This window comes from Labrus mixtus, chromosome 22, assembly GCF_963584025.1.
Source record: "Labrus mixtus chromosome 22, fLabMix1.1, whole genome shotgun sequence".
In the NCBI taxonomy this organism is placed as follows: domain Eukaryota; kingdom Metazoa; phylum Chordata; class Actinopteri; order Labriformes; family Labridae; genus Labrus; species Labrus mixtus.
This window is the reverse complement of record NC_083633.1, coordinates 10,213,744-10,233,037: the sequence shown is the minus strand read 5'-3', so window position 1 is coordinate 10,233,037 and position 19,294 is coordinate 10,213,744. Positions and strand designations below refer to the sequence as shown.

General features: G+C 39.7%; 2 protein-coding genes across 2 annotated transcripts; one reads left to right on the top strand and one right to left on the bottom strand.

The window, feature by feature from the left end:
• Positions 1-412: 412 nt before the first annotated feature.
• On the bottom strand, positions 413-6,237 carry pus7l (pseudouridine synthase 7 like). The gene is made up of 10 exons (XM_061029944.1): positions 6,039-6,237; positions 5,050-5,875; positions 4,767-4,926; positions 4,433-4,652; positions 3,896-3,994; positions 3,265-3,349; positions 2,387-2,552; positions 2,066-2,192; positions 1,128-1,181; positions 413-1,043 (listed from the first exon to the last, which is right to left on the bottom strand). The coding sequence occupies exons 1-10, from the start codon at positions 6,090-6,092 to the stop codon at positions 666-668; spliced, it is 2,169 nt and encodes a 722-aa protein (XP_060885927.1). The 5' UTR covers positions 6,093-6,237; the 3' UTR covers positions 413-665.
• Positions 6,238-12,256: 6,019 nt separating this feature from the next.
• Positions 12,257-19,227, top strand: LOC132956240 (tetraspanin-8-like). Its single transcript, XM_061029560.1, has 9 exons — positions 12,257-12,409; positions 14,385-14,450; positions 14,900-15,016; positions 15,129-15,203; positions 15,502-15,597; positions 15,730-15,822; positions 16,518-16,586; positions 17,547-17,630; positions 18,754-19,227. Exons 1-9 carry the CDS (start codon positions 12,350-12,352, stop codon positions 18,886-18,888), a joined length of 795 nt encoding a protein of 264 aa, XP_060885543.1. The 5' UTR covers positions 12,257-12,349; the 3' UTR covers positions 18,889-19,227.
• Positions 19,228-19,294: the final 67 nt, after the last annotated feature.

The window sequence follows — 19,294 nt, the reverse complement described above, 5'->3', positions numbered from 1 at the left end:
GAGGGAGAGAACCCCTCACTGCACTGGGACACTACACTTTGCACTCATAGATCATAGATAGATTGAAATGTCTGCATAAATAATTTCTGTCTGTTCGGCCCAATTATGATTCAATAAAAAAATTCATCCTGTAGTTTGGAGAACATTTCTCTGATTTCTTCCTCAGTTTGAGAAGCTCTCTTAAGGGCTAAGAAGCTTTGTGAATAACTTCCATTTTTACAAGGATCTAGTTCACTCTTACTTTAAGGATGATAACGTCATGATTCTACGATTTTTCTTAGAAATTTGTCACTAGGAGCAACTCTTACTATCTAGGAGGCTTTGTGAAGAAGGCTCCTGTTTTTCAAAATAATGTAAAAAGGATTGGAAGTAGAGGACACTGATATCTATTAACTTCATTGAAAGAAAAATTATGTTGGGTGAAATCCTTTTAATTCAGGGCACAAAACACAAATGTTGTTCACGCGGTGTTACACTTAGATTTGTTCACATTCATTAATTGCTCATTATTCTTTTTTTTAGTTCCTTTGCTCATTATTTTAACAACAAACCAAAAAAAAAAAAAACAGACTGATAATATGTCACAATATTGGATTACAAAAAAGGTATTTACCACTAAGAATAATAGTTTGTAGAAATACAGCAGTAACAATGTCCCTCGACCTCTAGGGGTCACACTTCATGATCTCTCGGAGGCAGATAGTCGCGTAGCAGGATGAGTCAAGGTCAAAGTTTAAGGTCAGAGTGAGCGAGTCCTCCTTCCCTTCTACTGGTGTACCATTGCGCTGCCCGTCATTTCTCCTGCTACCTCCTGAAACTTCTCCTCCGACTCCTCCTTCCTCACAGCCTGGTCGATTCAGCTTGTAGCGGAGGTTTCGCGGGCAGGCCAGCAGGGGGCGGTAGCATCCAGGCAGATTCAGCTTGAGGCTACCGACTCTGAAGCGACAGTCGCCCAGTCCGTCGCTGGCCAGTCTCTCCTGGAACCAGGACCCCATGGAGTTTTCTGGATACTTGACAGTGTTTCCTGGCATCGGAAGCAACACCTTACAGAAAAAGAAACTAGTGTGAGAAAAGCAAAAGACAGCCACATTTTATTACCGTGTCTCAAAGACTTTTGGACTACATACCTGTCCCAGTGTGTAAACTCCCTCTTGCTCCTCTTGATCTGTCACCACATGGATCTGCAAAAACAAAAATGACAGGATGTTAGAGAAATAAGCCCAATATATAAATAATAAGAAGTTGGAGTTACAATTAAGGAATGAATGAATATTTTATTAATCAAATGTCAAACAACAGCACCAATGGCATGAACCATCCCCCTAATCATAACACTTCAAGAGGTAACACAGCCCTGACAACACAATACACTTATACAAACAAAACAAATAAATAGACTTCATCTTAGCACATCACTTCCAAACAGTTTACATATGATCCAGAACAGAAACCAACACATCACATAATAGAGTCTAAGATCTGTTGTCCTCCTTTCCCCCACCACTGCATTCAGCACCCCAATATTCACAGTTTATATAAAGAGTTTAAACTGAGAGTTAAGGAAAGTGAATGGTAAATGGAATTTGAGGTTTTCTAGTCTTCTGACTACTCAAATGAACACCAAGATTCCTTCAAGTGTTTGTGTCGTCGTGTCGCCGTGTCGGCATGTCAGCTTGCCCCCCCCCCCAACCCCCCCCAACCCCCCCCAACGCTGTAAACCTAGGGGAAACACTGAAGTGTCTATCAGAAGTAACTAATCCCATTCATAGGAAGCAGCAGGAGCAATTCAGGGTTAGGTGTCTTGCCCAAGGACGCACCTACTCTACCAACTGAGCCACAGCCGTGTTATGATATTTAGTCAAACCCAAAATGAATCCACCATGAGCAAACACTCTGAAACATTTGGCACCAGTGTCAAAAAAATGTTTCCACTGGCGGAAACCTAGAGCAGAAACCGACGTATTGGTGAAAACCATTGGTAGTGACTGTGTTGACGGAGAAAGAGGAAGACACGGAAAGAGACGATTGAGACAAACAGAGCAACAACAACTTTGGCCTCTCTTACCTGAGGGGAGCTGGTTTCTCCTGTGTCCTCCAGCTTCTTTTGTCCTTGCTGGAACCACACCAGGTCTCCTCTCCTGACACTGTGGCCCAGAGTGGTTAGCCTGTGTGCCACCGCCTCGTTCCACACTCTGACAAACACAAACACAAAAGATGAGCACAGCAATCTCTGTTATTTAAAGTAAAGCGTTCAACAAGGAACCATTTCCAAATGAAGCATCTTGAAATCAAGTCAGAAGTACATTATGGTTTGGTTCAAACTTGGTGAGTTTGTTGAATATTGCATAGCCATTATCATAAAGCGTCAGTGTGCATTTGTGCTGACCTGCTGCAGTAGGCGTGTGGGTAGAAGACTCTGGTGCTGTGGGGCAGGCTGAGCCAAGCCTGGGCACAACCATCTGGACCTGTACCGTAGCGGTTCAGGGCACGGAGCATCAGTCGCTCCCTGGCCTTTGATAAGGGCATCAATGCCAAACACTCCTTAGCGTTACCTGGTACAGAGAAGCGCAAAGAAAAGAGAGGGGTACACAGATTCAGAGTAAAGGAAATGATTTCATTTGAGCAATTGCTGTCAGAACTGGACACCTTAAAGGTCCCATATTATGCTTTTTCTGGTTTTATATGCTCTTTAGTGTGTTTTCCAAGTGTCCTGTGCATGTTTAGTCACATCTATGTGCAAAAATTCAAAGTCCGCGGAAACGCGGCTTCTCCTACGTCCTCCTGTTAGCTGTAGCATTAGCTGCATGTAATGCTCGGTTCTAGCCCCCCTCGAAAAAAATTTGTCAGTCCGACTTGCCGAATTGTCAGTGTGAGATCACTGATCTAAGTCCATTGGCTCGTTGAAATTTCCGAGACGCGTGCTGAGCAACTGACCAATAACGACAGAGCGGATCGGCAGACCAATCAGAGCAGACTTGGCCCACGTGGGGTCTAACAGTGTGGGCTCAACAGAGTGCAGCTGACAGACTCAGAGCGTAGAGGGAGCAAGGAGGAGCAGTACATGAAAACAGACACTTTTTTCAGACTTAACTATTGTGAACGTACAAAAGTAGGTACATAGATTAAATATACCAACCCCAAAAAGGGCAGAATATGGGCTCTTTAACTCACAGGTCCTGGTAATCAGCTTTCATCTTATATCATCGTTGATCATTTCGAGGGGAAATAAGAAACAGTCAGTGTGAAACAGTCAGTCGCTCTCACCTGTTTGCAGGAAGTGTCTCTTAGCCTGACTCTGAGGATCATCCCCGCCTTCCTCAGGAGTGAAGAACAGACGAACAGCCCCGACCTAACACATAACATACATTCAACATTATCCAACAGCACCACACGAGAGCCTTACCGATAAATCAGCCAGCCGATAATGTCGGCCGATATTAGCACATCTGTGACTATCGGTATCAGCTACATTTATCGCAGATATGCGCTGATATTACGAGCTTTATTCACCAGTCAAACAGCATTTCATTTTAGTATCATTGCATTTCAATAGCAGTTCTCTTTCACCAGCAGAGGGCGCTATAAGGATTACAACAAGCATTATCACCCTGCATAGTGTCGAGCGCATATAAACGTACATGTGCAGTTACTTTACAATCTTGTCTTCATTATTTATCTTTTCCACAAGTGTTGGATAACTGCATTTTAGGGATCAACACAATACATGTGTATCTCTATATCTATCTCTACAGATCCAAGATAGATCTAAGAAAGGTATCGGACAACTTATCTGTATCTGATTTTTTCTCTCCCTAATATCGACATCGGATCCAGAAATTCACACCGCGTGAACGTCATGGTCATCATGTACATAATGGCTGTCTACTAGACTTACCATGTCCTCTTTGAGTAAAGCCAGCCCTACACAGTCAGACTGAACACTCTGCACGGCCCCAAACCTCTGTGGACCGTAGTAGTTGACAAAACCTCTGGCCTGCAAAGAACAAAAGAGAACATGAGTGACTTGTTTCATCACTTACATACGTCAGGTAAGACTGAGCAGCAGTGACACAGAAACAGCAAGCATCCACAATTTAAAGATCCAACTGATGAGTTGTTAATGTTCTTCACTGGTACAGAAAATCAACCACACGCTACTGACACCCCACAGTGGGCTTAAAGGCTGAATACTGTAAGTGGACTTTTCACTTCTGAAAGACAGAAATGAAGAGAAAAAAGGATAGCATTTTTGTTAACATGAATAAAACCTTGTAGAATACTTATTGTGCTGGTGCAAAAAACCTTCAGTTGTGATGTTGGAAAAGACAAAACTGTTTTATATTTCAGCTCTCGAGTAAAGGCACGCATGTGACAATGAAAGTAAACAAGTGTTCAATGTTTCATGTCGCAAGGGTCAAAAGAATATAAATACCTTCACGTTCTCCACCGCTTCTTTTATCAGGGCTGCCAGGCGAGTGTGTGTGTTTGCACCAGAGGAGTGCGTGTCGCTGGCCCCGTGCGCTCTCAGGTCTCGGACCACCAGGTCAAAGTGGTTCCCCTGCAGCCGCCCGAGCCTGAGAGGCTCGCCGACCGAGATGATCTGGGACAGACGCATGCCTCTCTTCTCGAACTCTGCCGCCTTCTCTTTTAACCTAGTGATGGGTCAGTGAAATAAATACGCATGTTAGGATGTCTCCGGATTTTGGAATAGGGGAAGAAAAAAAAAAAAAGGTTCCCAAATCAATCAGAAAGAAAACAAGAAGTACCGTTGAGGCGAGACCTTTTTGACCACCATGGACTGGTACGTGATGGCTCTCTTGTCTTTGATCCCGGCGTAGGTGAAATCTGACGGCAGGACCCCAAGAGCTGCAGCCATGTAGCTTATAGCCTCCAGAGTTTCCAGGTTCTCCTTACACAGAGTGAAAGCTGGAGGAGACACACACAAAGACATCAGAGCAATTTGAAGTATTCCTTATCTGAAATATTTCTCTTCAACTGCAGCATCTTGTGTGTGCTTAGATTTATTTATAAGTCAATTCTACTTCATACCAGTATAAACCTCCTCTTCCTTTCGGTCCTCAGTTGTCCTCTTCTTCGGCCTCCCTTGCTCTCTCAGCCTGACGGTGATCGCTGTAGTCCCCTGGTCGTTGAAGCTCTTCGCCTCCACCAGCTTCCCGAACCTTCTGCTCAGGAAGTGGTGCACCGTCGTCCTGTGCTCCTTGTTGTCATCAGGTCCAAACGTGTAAGACGAGCCCCTCACTTTGGCGTCGATGAACCTGAAGAAGTCCTCCGCTTCGTCTTCGGTGACGAGCTGGGAGAGCTCCCTGTAGTCCGGGTCTTCCCTCACCCTGATCTCCGGCTGGATGGTGACGGTCATGAGGAAAGGGAAGCGGTGTCTGACCGCCCGGTGGACGTTGGCTCTGTGGTGTTTGTCGGAGAAGTATCCCAGAGACAGCTCTTGTTTGGTTGTGTTTTCATCTTTGAGAGTCAACACAAACTGCTCGAGCTCTTCACTGACCGCCTGACCTAAAATCACACTTAGATCAAAGCTGCACGGACTGGGAATGGTGACATCTGCACCATAATCAGCATCATCGTCATTGTCCTGTGAGACTGAGTGTTTGTTTTCCCAGCGCTTTGCACTGGTTTCATTGTATTTGTGAGAGGAGGCACAGGCTGGCGGCTGTGTTTCTATGTTAACACACTGTCCACTGATGTCAATCTCTGTCACCACAAAGTCTTTGATTAAGTTTTTGATGCTTCCCAGGAACCCTTCATGGGTTGATATGAAGCATGCAGGGACGTTTGCAGCACCACTGTCCTGCTTCATGGTCACTTCATCCAAACACTGCAGAGTTTTCACCAAATGCTGTTTCTGAAAAGGACGTGAAATAAATGTTTGAATCGAAGCACAACTTAAAGTAGATTCGAAAGGTTTGAAAAGATGAAATGCGTCTTATTTCTGCTTATTGCCAGGTTATACAGCTAAACAAGCAGCGTGTTTGTTCAGGAATTTTGTATTAAACAATAAATCCTACCTCGTCTTCGCGCGGTACCCGCCGTAACAAAGAAAGTAACTCACTTTGAAGCATTCGAGTGGGATTAAGAATTTAAATCTGAAGGAATAACAATAACGTTTGTCTTTATCTCCACTCATTTATTCTCTATGCTCGCATGCGGCACGCAAACGAGAAGCTGTTGATGTAAACACAACAACGCTGAAACAATTCACTCCACTTCCGCATCATGTGACCATCATGTGACTTTTCTTAAAGGGGCCGTTACTATTTCGAAAAACCTCATTCGACCAGAGACTGTATACAGCTGGGATGGGCAACTTTGGTGACAGCAAGGGCCACATTCATTTAATTCTCACTGCCAAATTAAACGATTACAGTCAATTATGTCTCAAATTAACTCAACATATACCAGTGATCAAATATTATGATGGACATATTTCTGGTTTTCATGATTTCATGGCAGATTTCATCATGTTTTCTTCATGTTTCCAATTAATTGATGTGTAAAAAATTAACCTGAGGGCCACGTTGAGGGTTGATGAGGGGCCGCATGTGGCCCCCGGGCCGCCAGTTGCCCACCCCTGGTATACAGTATGAATTAAACATTATTTATATTAGATAGCCTCAATAGGAAACGGGGTTATGTCCTTCATTTGTAGAACGGTCTACTTCGCCAACACTACAAAAAGGGAAAGCCTAGAAATACAAAATATGAAAATGATGTTGAAAATCCTAATATTGTGTAAATACATGGTTTATCACACTTTGCTTACCTTGCCTTATTACACAGCTTTATTGGAAGATAATAATATAAATTGTTTATTTTCCACAATGATAATAATTAGCATATAATAAGACAAGTTTAATAGCTAGGTCCATTAAAATGCTGTTGAGCTTTAAATCAAGGGAGCCTAAAAACAAGAAATGTGAAGATGTCAAATTTTGTGACAATTGCAACAGATAACGTTGTCAAAAATGGTATGATTGTCCATACACTGAAATATCTTGGCTCTGTGTTGTTTTGTTATAGTTTTCATTTACCCTCTTGATCTGCAGTATTAATTAAATATGCTCTATTTAGAATCACTATTTTAATTATGGCTATAGTGAATGGGTTTTAAGTAAAGACATTAACAATGACTTATATCAGCAACTACTAAGCAAGATCCTCTTCCTTATCTATAACTGCTTGTATAAGCATTGTCGTTATACGACAATTACTACAACGAGAGCGTTTCCTGAGAAGTAGGCCAACCCCGTGGGTGTGTGGTTTACTGGCAGCACATGTTTTTAACTTTAGCCCTGTGGCTGAGTCTTATGTCATAAATCACTTTCCTGGAGAGTGGTTTTCTTTATCTGGACACACTGTCATCTTGGGAATGATACAAGTCTAACTTTCACTATGACACAATATTCAGAAGCAGGCTGATATTTGCTCTGTATCTTATCAACCTGCACAGTTAGTTATATGCGTAACAGCCTTGGCCTCAGCTGTCCCTGTGTTTTCTTGGGCCAAGCTTTCAGTGCAATCCTAACGCAGACGGTTATCTTGTCAGCATCTAATCACAATTATTAAGTTATAGCTTTAAACTGTGCACATTTCCTGACATTTTTAATGTCAAGACTTTTATTCCAAATCAGTTAAAGGAAGTCAATATAACCGTTGACCTTTTTGGTGAATAACCTTTTTTCTTCTTATCTTGAACCTCATCTTTTGACCTTTGATAATATAGCATTTTTCTTTACAGTAATTGAGATTTGAGTGATCATGAACTCCTACAAGAAAAGATGACCATATGAGGAATGTCGATTAAATTTGTCCAAGAAAAACACACCCCAAATAACCAGAGGATTGGGCTACAGTATGCTGTTCTTAACTCTTCTTGAGAAAAAAATGCATCATCCGCTTTTTGTTCTGAACGATTCCTGACAGAGTGAGACCAGAGGCGGCGGTCACTTTTCTATTGAAATCCTTGTATCATTTTTTGGTCGTTTAGTAAAATATTTTTCATAACTTCCTGCTAAACAAAACAAAATGTTACAGAGTGTGGTGTTCTTTGTTTGAGGTCCTGAAATGTCCCGTGACAGTGATGCCAAAGAACTTAATATGGAAGATGATGAATCCATTAGTTGACACAGCTGGAGCATCAGTATTGCTAACATGCCCCAGAGGAAAAAGAGAATTCATAAACACTGGGAGTTAGGGAGAACACAAAAAATGTCTGCTTGTGTATCTCAGAAATAAAATGCGTTAAAAGATTCTGAGGCTCTAACATTACAGCATGTAATTTGACTCGTATACATATATCTCGTCGTAATAGGTTGAGAGAATCTTCTGAGGGTAAAATAAAAAGATTAATAACACTCGTGTTACAGGGTAAAGAATGGAGATTTAGCAGCTTTAGCCTAGTTTATCTTAGCTTACCTTTGCACATGGATAATGCCTTTTTTATACAGCATTGTGTGTTGGAGAATAGTTGAGAAACAGCTACTGAAAAAAAGGCAAAAGTTGTTGTGTAAGAAAGGAGTTAAACACCATCACAGGTTTTTTTTTTTCAGGTTTTATTGCCAGTACTTCTGTGAGTGTTATTATGAAATACAAGGTTTCTGTCAGTGCTGGATGTTTCATTTCAGTTCTCATAACCGCTCTGGACTTCATTTTCATGACATTCAACTGTAATCATCTATTCATCAAAATGTTGCAATTATCTCTCTGGATTTTGAATGTGGTTGTGCAACACTTATTCCAGAGAACAGGCATGGTCCGAGCAGTTTCAGTAAATCAACAAGTTTTTGGCCATTTTCCTTCTTTCCGCCCACAAACATCCTCTGGCCCACAGCCTGCCTCTGTGCATTCATTCTTCGATCACCATATCTCCCTGTAGAGTTCAAGCCACAATCTTCTGACAATAATTCACTATCACACATGTAAAGTAAATGTATGTATCTGTGAATCATTTACTAATCTTTCCTGATTAGAACAGAGATGGATGGATAGATATTAGATATACTTTGAATGTGTGGGTGGAACCCTGAGGAGAGGCAATGCAGAGCGAGACAAGTTCCATTGTTCTTCCAATGGCAGACAATAATGACTTTATTGGGGTCTACACAGCAAGTTGAGTCTACACAGCTCTTCCTGTTGGAAGGAGTTTTCTTTCAAATCCGTTGTCCAATCAGTCTCTTCCTCTCTCTGTTTGGTTACATTTTTAAGACTTCTCTCATTTGTAAGCCTTCTCCTCATCTCCTCTTTCTTTACTCATTTTCCTCACATATAAAATAAAGTCAGCAGCATAAACTCAGCTCAATACAGAACGATGCATCATGTCCTTTTGTGTCCTTATTGTCCATAAAGACGTTTATAGTTTTGAATGTAGAGTACGTCTGCCCAACATCATGGGAAAAATGTGCATATACATTTTTCAATATGCTATGATGTTATAAATAAGGTGTGATGTATAAACAGGTAAACAATTCATAATAGCAATAAGTCCAAAAATTCCTCCCGCTGCTTTGTCGGCGGTGTATATGTGTATGAATAGAATTAGTTACATCTGATGGTCACTTTTCATAGCAGCCATGCCCAGTCACTCTATAGGAGTGACCTGCGGTGTAAAAGCACTTTAACACTAGAAAGACCAAGGCAGTCATTTTGACTGTTTTTTAATTTTTCAATGTAATAACTTACTTAAAATAAAACCCATGTAACTACAGGACCATGACTTTTCCTAAATGTGTCTGTATTTTATTTTTAGCATTGTTATTTTAGCATTGTTATTTTATCAAAAACACAAAACACAAAAGAGTTTTGAGTATCCATAGTGGTCATATTGACTGCATGCATTATAGCCAGTGTATCATTTCAGTATTCGTTACTTTTTCCCGCTCTTGAAGGTAGAGATGGTCGATATGGGAAAAATATCATATCACGATTTTTTTTGGGCAAAATCACGATTTTATCACGATTTTTTTCATACTGTTCTTTAGACAAATTTGTAAGTTGCTGAACAGTTCAACCAAACTCATTTACCTGTATAATGTTTTTAAATGCACAAAAACGGCACTGACAAGTTTAATCTATTTGAAAAACATCTTTGTAGGAGGTCTGGAGGTCTCTCACCCAGAACATCTTTAGCAACAGAAATGTCTTTCCCTCAATTTGATCAACATTTATGCACAATTTGAAGGTTTTCCTCACCACTTTGAAATTATGATTTAGTTATGTGTCCTCTTTTTATGTTCATCAGGAACATTTTCACGCAGTGATGCATTCATTTAAAAACATGTAGACTTCAAGTTCTTGTGTTTCTGTTCTATTTTAGCCCTGCAGAGTTCCTACAGCTGAAGCTTCATATCGGCTCTGCAGCCTTTGTTGTTTTTATGACATCATTGGACTAACTTTAGTTTTGTTTATATATAATCAAACATAATACAGAATGTGTTCATTCATTCTGTGACACATGATCAAAGTAAGTTTTACTGACAGAAGAGTTTAATTCATAGAGGGGGCGGGACATTGTTGATTGACAGACAGACAGTCACCATGGTTACTCACTCTCACCTCCCTGCTGCTTTGTAACGTCGTTTAGTGTAATCCCTATGAATTCAGTTATCACAGCAGGTGAGCTTCGGGTGGAGAAGCTTGATAAGTAACTTTTAAAAACTGAGAGAGAGCAGAAAACACCAACAGCAACATTTTAAACATTAGGGTTAGCCAATATCGCCACTGACTGTCTGAGCTCCGCTCTGTCTGTCTGTCTCTGACTGTTAACGTCTCTCCGTGTCGCTACCTGAGATGTAGGCTAATCTTAACTGTGCACACTATATATATATATATATAAGTTAACTGTTGCTCACGGCGTGTCGGTTTGGAAAAATATCAGAACAGTTGCATATAATCGAGATGGAGTTGTTTTTGCGGACTTTACTTTTAAGTTTCGTTTTCACCGCTGCGGAGCAAAAAAGGAGGAGACGAGTCTGTGTCGGAGAATAAACTGCAGAATGATAAAATAAACACATTAGCCCGGTTCTACGATCTCTCTGCTTTGGCAGATCGTCAGCAAGTTAAAATCCTTCACGATCTGAAATCGTTATATCGCCCACCACTACTTGAAGGTGCGCATCGCTGTTGCCTAGCAACTATTGTTTGTAACGCTCGAGCCAAGGAGGAAAGAAAGCTTACCCGCCTAAAACCATATAGAAAGAATAGGAGACATACATTTGAATTAATCAACATTGAAAAGGCAGAATAGAGTAAATTAGGATCTGATTTAGAACCGAATAGAACGAAATGTCAGGAAGGAGGAGGATTGCTGCCACAGAGGCTTTAGCCATGCTCCAGAGCCTTGATGAGGCAGAGTCTGATGGAGGTGCAGGTTCGGATACGGAAAGTGATGTCTCCTGGTCTCTCGAAACTTCATCTGACACTGGCTCTGAGATTGAACCTGAGAATGATACAGAGATCATTCCCATTCGCAAAAAACGCTGGCTGCTGTTCCTGTGGATGTCGATAAACTATTCAAATTCATTAGAATTTAATGTTTGTGTCCTGAAGTTTATTATACCTTTCACAACATTACAGATCCATTTATTGTTATATTTGATATTAATTATTGAAATGATATGCAAATAATTTGTAAACACTCAAAATGACCGCTATGGCCTTTCTAGTAGTGATAGAATGCCGGTTGTTCTAGTGTTAAGTAGTCAGAAGACTAGAAAAGCACTATACAAGCTCAAGTTCATTTACCATTTATATGCTTGCTCCTCACCTTTAACACAATACTCATGTTTGGAGCAACTTGAAACAAACTCAAATAAAACCAAAAGCATCCCCACTAAATTAGCACCAATTCATCTAGGTATAGCAGGCAGCTAGCTTTAGCAACATATGTCTCCATCAAAACGGTGTTAGAGCATGCCTATTATAGGCTTCATTCACACTGCAAGCTTTAGTGCTCTATTCTGATTATTATTATTTTTGGGGGGATTTGCTGTTCACTTTGCTTTTTTTTTATAATGTGGCCTGTATCAGACTCCTGTGGGAATCCACATATGTGTCCCAAATTTGAATTTGAAAAGGTCTGATGCCATGTTTCTTGTGCTGTTGTCGTTAAAAATGAAATTAAAAAAAACAAAACATAACATTCAGTTATGTTTTTAACACACACACACACACACACACACACACACACACACACACACCCACACCCAGTTCCACTTCCCACAAATGGGAGGTCTCAAATGTTTCTTTCTTCAGGTTCATCCATGTTATTGTATAACATGTATAAAAGCTGTGAACCACCGAGCGCCACTCACAGTGACTCGCGATGGGGCGAGTGAACGTGTGGCTGAAGAGGAGTTACGTTATCACGTCAAGTCTGATCGCGGTGAGTGTTCTTCTTTGAGATGTCTTTTCGGATAGGCTGTTTAATTCCACAGATCACGTCGCGCTCAGTGAACGTAAATCAAGGAAAGTCGTATCTTGCTTTCTTTGTTGGGTTTGGCTCTGCAGCTGAACCTTGTTGAAATAAGGAAATAAGGTTACTTATTTCAGAAAGTTCAAACGTGTGGGGAAAAAGCTCTGGATGAAATGATACAGGGAAAATAAAAAAGATGTCAACAGGAAATCATAAGCAACATGATAGAAGTATAGGCCTATTTCTAAATTCAATTAAATACAACTTTTTGGTGCCCAGGGGGCAATTCAAAGGCACACAGAGCCGTAAATGATCTACAGTGCAGGTAGACTAAAACATTAAACTAAAAGTATGAAGTGTCAATTTAAATACAAAAGTTCAAATACAAAAGAACAAAAGTTCAAATAGCCTACAAAAAATAAAAAGAGTAGAGACAGAAGTGGTGATCAGACAAACAGATGTGAACAGAACTATATGCAGTAAACAGGAAATAAATATATATACACAGAGTTATGTGCAAGAAGGCAAGTAGTCTACCAAATGATGAAGTGATAGTGGTGCATTGCGAATAAAGAACAACAGAACTAAATATATACAGAACTGTATGAAAAGATAAACACTGAATGAATAAAGTGATAATAGTGCAATGGTGCATTAAGATACAACAGGAATAGAGTGTAACCAGAGCTGTATGAAAACTGAAATAAGACAGAATAAAGTGATGTAGTGCATGTAGACCAAATAAAGCAGAAGGCGGTTATACTAGAGGTAGATACTAGATAACTAAATGGCTAATAAAACAAGTAATTTGCTAATAGTTCATCATGTAGTGACCACAAGTAGACTAGCCATTTTATTTAATAATAATGAATGTCTCACTTCTAGTTTTAAGAATCCTGAGCAACTATGGAACAAATTCAAAGCTGATCAAACTAGGCCTGTATCAGTGAAAACGCTATAAATCAAAATAAGAATTGGCAATGTAGTATTAGCCTTCACGAACTCCTCTTTATTGCGCAAGCATGTAAATAGTATATCTCTGTCCCACCTTATCTTCTGACGCTTATCTGCCTGCTGGCTTTGTAAACAATAACTGACCCTGATTCAGTTCAGAGGTCCAGAATGTCATCGATGAATTAAGTGGTGCCGGACTTCATGGAATAGAAATCAGCTTTATCGAGCTAGCTGTTCATATTCGTCTGCTTCCACTTGTTGGTTTTTATTAGATCTTTCTGTGAGTTACCACCTGCTGTTTGGAAAAGTCCTCACATCCCCTCCACTTCATAAAGGAGGGGATCTGCTTGTTTGAGTAACCATAGGCCCAGATCTAATATCTGTTCTAATGGCAAACATTCACTTATAAACACATTATAATACACTTACAAAGTGCTTTACAATAAAAATAAATAAATCATATAAAGTAAGGAAGGCAGATAAAAATAAACTGGTAAAATCAACGAAACTCGTAAAATCGAAGAGTCACCAACAATAGGGTAGTCAGTTAGAGAGAAATTTAGGAAACGTTCTCTGGAAAAAAAAAGTATTTTTCTGCTGATCAGATTTTTTTCAGGCAGCTTGAGTCAGAGCTTCGATGCTTTTACTCTGAATATTATGTCACTCCTGGTTTTTAGCGTTGACTCAGTAACACATTAAAGACCTCTGCCCGAGGATCTCAGGCAGTGTATCAGTGTAAACAATATTCCAATATTTTTTGATCACTATCAGCTGTTGGACAAACTCCATGCTGTCAGCTTTTCTGTTAAGTATTGTGGTTCAACTCTAAACTCCACAACAGAAGACACAAAATGTGTCGTGATACACAGTTTAGTCACAATGAATTGATTGATTGTAGAATATTTGTGGGATCTCAATAATGAAAATAAGTGGCAGTTTACGCTCCGAAACTTTTGAATGATAATAATTGAGTGTGTTGCTGTCGTTGCAGATCATCAGCACCCTGCTGTTAGGCTTGACTGTGTTTAGCCATGGAGCCCTCCACAAGGATGAAGAGGTAACACATGCACCTACATCAAACCTCAGTCTCACACTGTGACTGTTTATATTCTGCTTCTTTTACATGACATACCACTACAGGAATCTTATCTGAAGGATTTGAATTTTCTAGTCTTAATTATTGGGTCGACTCAAGAAAGTAAGTTACAAGTGTGTGATGCCTGATTTTCATACTGCGGCAATGAAATGAATGGATACAAACGTAAAGTGCTGTTTACCAATATCTATGGTTTTTGTACTTGTGGAGTTAAATTAGCTTTATTTCAATTGCATGCATGTTATGCTGACTTTTTGAACCAATGACATCAATTAAAAAGGTGCATGACGATAAGAAAATGACATATCAGGCACATTTTTTGCACAGTGCACGAATGCCAGCTCAGAGGATTGGACTCTTCCCTTTTTGCCAATCCCTCTGACCTGCTCCTGTGTTTGTTTTCTCCGCAGATAGAAGAAATGCTAACAGGCCTACATGGCATGTACGCTGTTTCCCTCATTCCTCTGCTCTTGAGTATCATCGGTTTGTATGGCGTCTGCAAACAGAAGAAATGGGCGCTCATTGTGGTGGGTCAAGAATTAGAGAAGTTATTATTTAAGTGGCACTACCCTTAATAAAAGTAGAACTACTATCAAATAACTCTGAATATGATTGCTAATGCTGACTTGTGTGTTTCAGTTTGCGGTGGGATTTATCGTGGGCATCCTGTTCCTGACTTTTTGCGGTATTCAAGCACTGGTCGAGCTCCCTGAGGTATTTCAAAGTTAACTTGCCACTGCAGTATCGTTAGTAACATAATTGAAACGTCCTCTCTCAAAGCAGTTGTTCTAGTTCTGGTAGATTTCCTGTCACGGCATGCACTCAGTCAGGATAACGCTTGCTGCTTGAATCTTCCTGTAATTATCATTTAAAATGAAGACCAATGTCACCTACGAAGACCTGCAACAGCGTTTGTTTCGAACACTTTATGATAAACAACAAAGAAATGCAACCCTTCAAAAAAAAAATGTGTTCAACTGTGATAGTTTTCTATGTCCTTTTGTTCCTGCAGATGGCTGAACATGTAGAAACAAAATTCCAGAGTTATGTGCCATTGTCTGACGCAAATGATCGTATTTCAAACGCAATTAATGAATTCCAGACGCAAGTAGGTAACCCTGTTTGTGCACTACTGTTCACTTCATGGTGATTCACTTTATGTAGGATGCATTAGGATTCTTATGATGTTACAGTTTCACTCCATGTCTACTAATTATCCATCAAACTTCTTTCTTCTCAGTATCAGTGTTGTGGGCTAGGTCAGGGCTACCGTGACTGGGGCCAACAGTTTCCAAATTCCTGCCTGTGCACTGAAGAGTCCACTAGTCCATGTGTGAGTACTCTATTAGCAAACTTTGCTTGACCCTTAGACATACAGCACTCATTGGTAAAACACATTTTCAATAGCATATGTATAAATGCTAACACGAAGTAACTAAGTTTGTACATATAGTAAACATTTAACCTTTAAGCTAGCATCATGCTAGCTTGAAATGTTCTTGTACTAAGGTTAGGATCAGACTACAGGAGTTTTGGGTCATTTATCCCTGATTGAATCCTCCTGGGGATCTAAAGAGGAATCTGTTACAGATGTTTGGCTAAGACTTTCTGGGAATGGAATGGGTTTTAACTTCCAGATACAATCTTACAACACCTGAATGTCCCATTAAATCAAAACACATTTGGTATTAAGAATTCAAATTCTGAATAATTACATCATAACTTCCAATGCTTGACCACAACAGCCGGCTGAAATTTTTAAAGTAACAGAAATGTTCAAATCTTGTAAAAAAAAAATAATAATAATCTGTGAAGATTTTCCTCATGTGCATGATGAATGAACGAAATCTTTAATGCCCCTAGGGGAATTTGCCTTGTGCCAAGAGCATAAAAAAAACACATTTTTTAAAAATCTTCTTGGATTTTATTACTCCTGTAGCCTCAGCCTGACCTCAATGATGTTCTCCTCTATTAGTTCACTAGTACCTATTACCATTCATCTTGTTGATTCATGCCGGTGTTTTCTAGGAGTTAGCACCTTGGAGTGGCAGTCTAACGCTGAGAGGCACTGTCAAGCCCATAAGGATTTATAAAGAGGTAATGGAAAATAAACGATTGAAAATGTTGATTTCTATGGTTTTGATTGATCATATCATTAATGACATTCTGAGAACTGAATCTCAACTGCAATGCAAGAATACGCTTGTCTACATCTCTGCATAGATACAGTATCTGAATTCAAGTCACAGTACTACATTTCAAATGCTTTATTTCAGGGGAATAAAATAGATAAAAAACCATAAAAAATGCCTTTTGTTGAAAATGGACAAACGTTATACTTTAAATGAATGCAATCAAAAAACCTCAAGATTCAAGACTTTAATTTGAGAAGTGTCTCTTTGGGATGCTTCTGACATCAAATGGTTAACAAATGACGAGTTGGATTGTGAAAGCATTTCCACTAAAACATTCTTTAGAAAAGAAAAGTGATTTCCCCCTCTGATGCAGGACAATATACTTTAACTCCTCATCACTTGCTTACATGCTGTTACCAGTTCAACCACATGAGATTATTTTCTATTACTGATTTGAAATTTTAAGTGTGGAGTAACTCCTCCCTGAATCTCATTGAATCTGCCTGAACTCTTTTGAACTCTCTTGTTTTGTTAATCTACAAATATATTTACATGGATGATCTATCTCAACAACTGAACGGCTGGAAAACTGATTGTGTGTTGGGATAGGGATAAGGACCCCATGAGGATACTATAAAAAAAACCTGATGGACTAGTGCAAGTGAACTACTTTGTACGAAAGGTGTTAACACTTTCCAGGCTGTTATGAGAAACTGCTGACAAATCCCAGTCATAGTTCTGTGAGATACCAGTCATCCCTGTGGAAACACTGGTACAGCTGTATAATATTGGTGGTGATTTGTCTGTTTGTCTTTTGACCTTGTTTGACCATCTGTTTTCTAATGGACTCCTGAGTCTGCCAGTAATGATGATGATGTTATAAAAAAAACATTACACTGATCGATCCACTCTCCTGTTTCAGTCGTGCCTTCCACATCTGATCGCTTATCATGCAGTTGCAATGAATTATTTGTTGGGCATGGCGCTGGGAATCGCATTACTCTGGGTATGTACAGTCAGTCTATATGAGTCAATAATTATTGTATCCACCTACCCACCTTTCTACCTAGCTACATACCTCCACTGGCTGGTATTTATCCACCAGTACTTTTCCAGCTCTTTTGCCACTCAGATGTTTTATTTACTTACTATTTGCTTTGCTCTTATCTTTCCAGCTAACCTTTATTCATTCATTCCAAACTGAGGTTTAGGGTTTAAGCTCAGACATAGCAACACATTTTTCACCCTGGGTTTTGCCTCTCAGGTGGTATACAGTTTGTTGGGACTAAATGACACCACAGACTGTATTAAAAATGGACATAGCTGCTTTGATGTCATGTCACCCATTGGTTTGTCAACTGCCTTTTTCAAAAGCAGCAGCCGTGGTTGTTTTTTGTGGAGCTAAATGTGACCATATTTGGACTAGAAGGTAGCGCCTTTGAGAAGCGAGGGGTGAGCAATATACAAGGTTATCTAAGATATACAGTCTCTGAGCAATGGCTAAATGAAAAGCTGGAGAATTTACTAGTTTATTGTCATTTTTCACTCATAATAAGATTCTTGCAGTGTAGGTTGTTATAACCGTCTCCAAATTTTGGGTTATTTTTTTAATGTAACGTAAACAATCTCTCTTAGCAATATAGACATAACACATGAATAATGTGGATACAGGCGACATCTGTACATGGTTCAAATGAAGGCTGATATGAGACAGAAATCTTTTTTATGTTTTTTAAGAAATTTGTGACTGACAGAAGTAAAAACTTAACCCTCCCACTTTTTCTCACACTTGAATACGGTCCCTAACTCACACTCAGATTGGCCCTGATGGACTGTGTTGGTCTTGAACTGGCTAGGATTTAAACCAAGCATCCTATCTTACCTTGTTTGACACCAGCTATACGGCAATAGCTCTCTTTCACAGCAGACATTTCGACACAAGTCTTAATAAAATAAATGACAGCTCTGCAGCAGCTGTCATTTATCTGATTTTGACCCTCTGTCCCTGCTTTTATCTGGCTTTTCTGCCACCCTCCCTCCAGCTCCCTTCAATAATCTATAAACAACTGCTGAAACACCATGAAATGCATTGGAAATAAATAACCATGTCTTCTTTATTGTCTTTGTAGCTATTGCCAGTGGTGCTGTGTATCCTGATCTTGTGCCGGCTTAATCAGAAAGAGAAAACCCAGACAGTGGTCTACAGTCCAGAGGCAATGTCAGGAAACTACATCACTCTCTTAGACGCTGCAGACACAACCTGAGTTTGATTTTCAGGCTGCTTTTCATGTCAGCAAATTTTGCCATGAAGGTTTTGGGACCCATTGGAAACGATGGGATTGGGACACAATGTGGAGCATACTCAGATACAGCAAGTTCCCTCAACAAAGTTAACTGAGTGGAACTTTATGTCTTCATAATTTCTATTGGTTGTTTGTTTTTCAAGCATTGAAACCTTGATTTCAGTCATCTCTGACGACACCTGCTTTTATTCTCCGCACCAATGAATGTGTACTTTGGAGAAGAGGTAAAGGTATGCACTAATACAGACAAATGTTTACTATTTGAATGTGTAAAAGCTTTAATAAAAATGTATGATTGCCTCCTGTGGTCTTGTACTTTTGTGACTTTTCTTTGGTATTGTTTCCAACTTTTTAATTACATGTTTTT

Coding starts and splice junctions, on each gene's coding strand:
- pus7l (XM_061029944.1), bottom strand. CDS start 6,092: ATGCTTCAAAGTGAGTTACTTTCTTTGTTACGGCGGGTACCGCGCGAA. Junction 2,193..2,386: donor CCACACGCCTACTGCAGCAG/GTCAGCACAAAT, acceptor TGTGTTTGTCAG/AGTGTGGAACGAGGCGGTGG. Junction 1,182..2,065: donor GAGAAACCAGCTCCCCTCAG/GTAAGAGAGGCC, acceptor TTGTTTTTGCAG/ATCCATGTGGTGACAGATCA.
- LOC132956240 (XM_061029560.1), top strand. CDS start 12,350: ATGGGGCGAGTGAACGTGTGGCTGAAGAGGAGTTACGTTATCACGTCA. Junction 15,598..15,729: donor TTAATGAATTCCAGACGCAA/GTAGGTAACCCT, acceptor CTTTCTTCTCAG/TATCAGTGTTGTGGGCTAGG. Junction 16,587..17,546: donor CCATAAGGATTTATAAAGAG/GTAATGGAAAAT, acceptor CTCCTGTTTCAG/TCGTGCCTTCCACATCTGAT.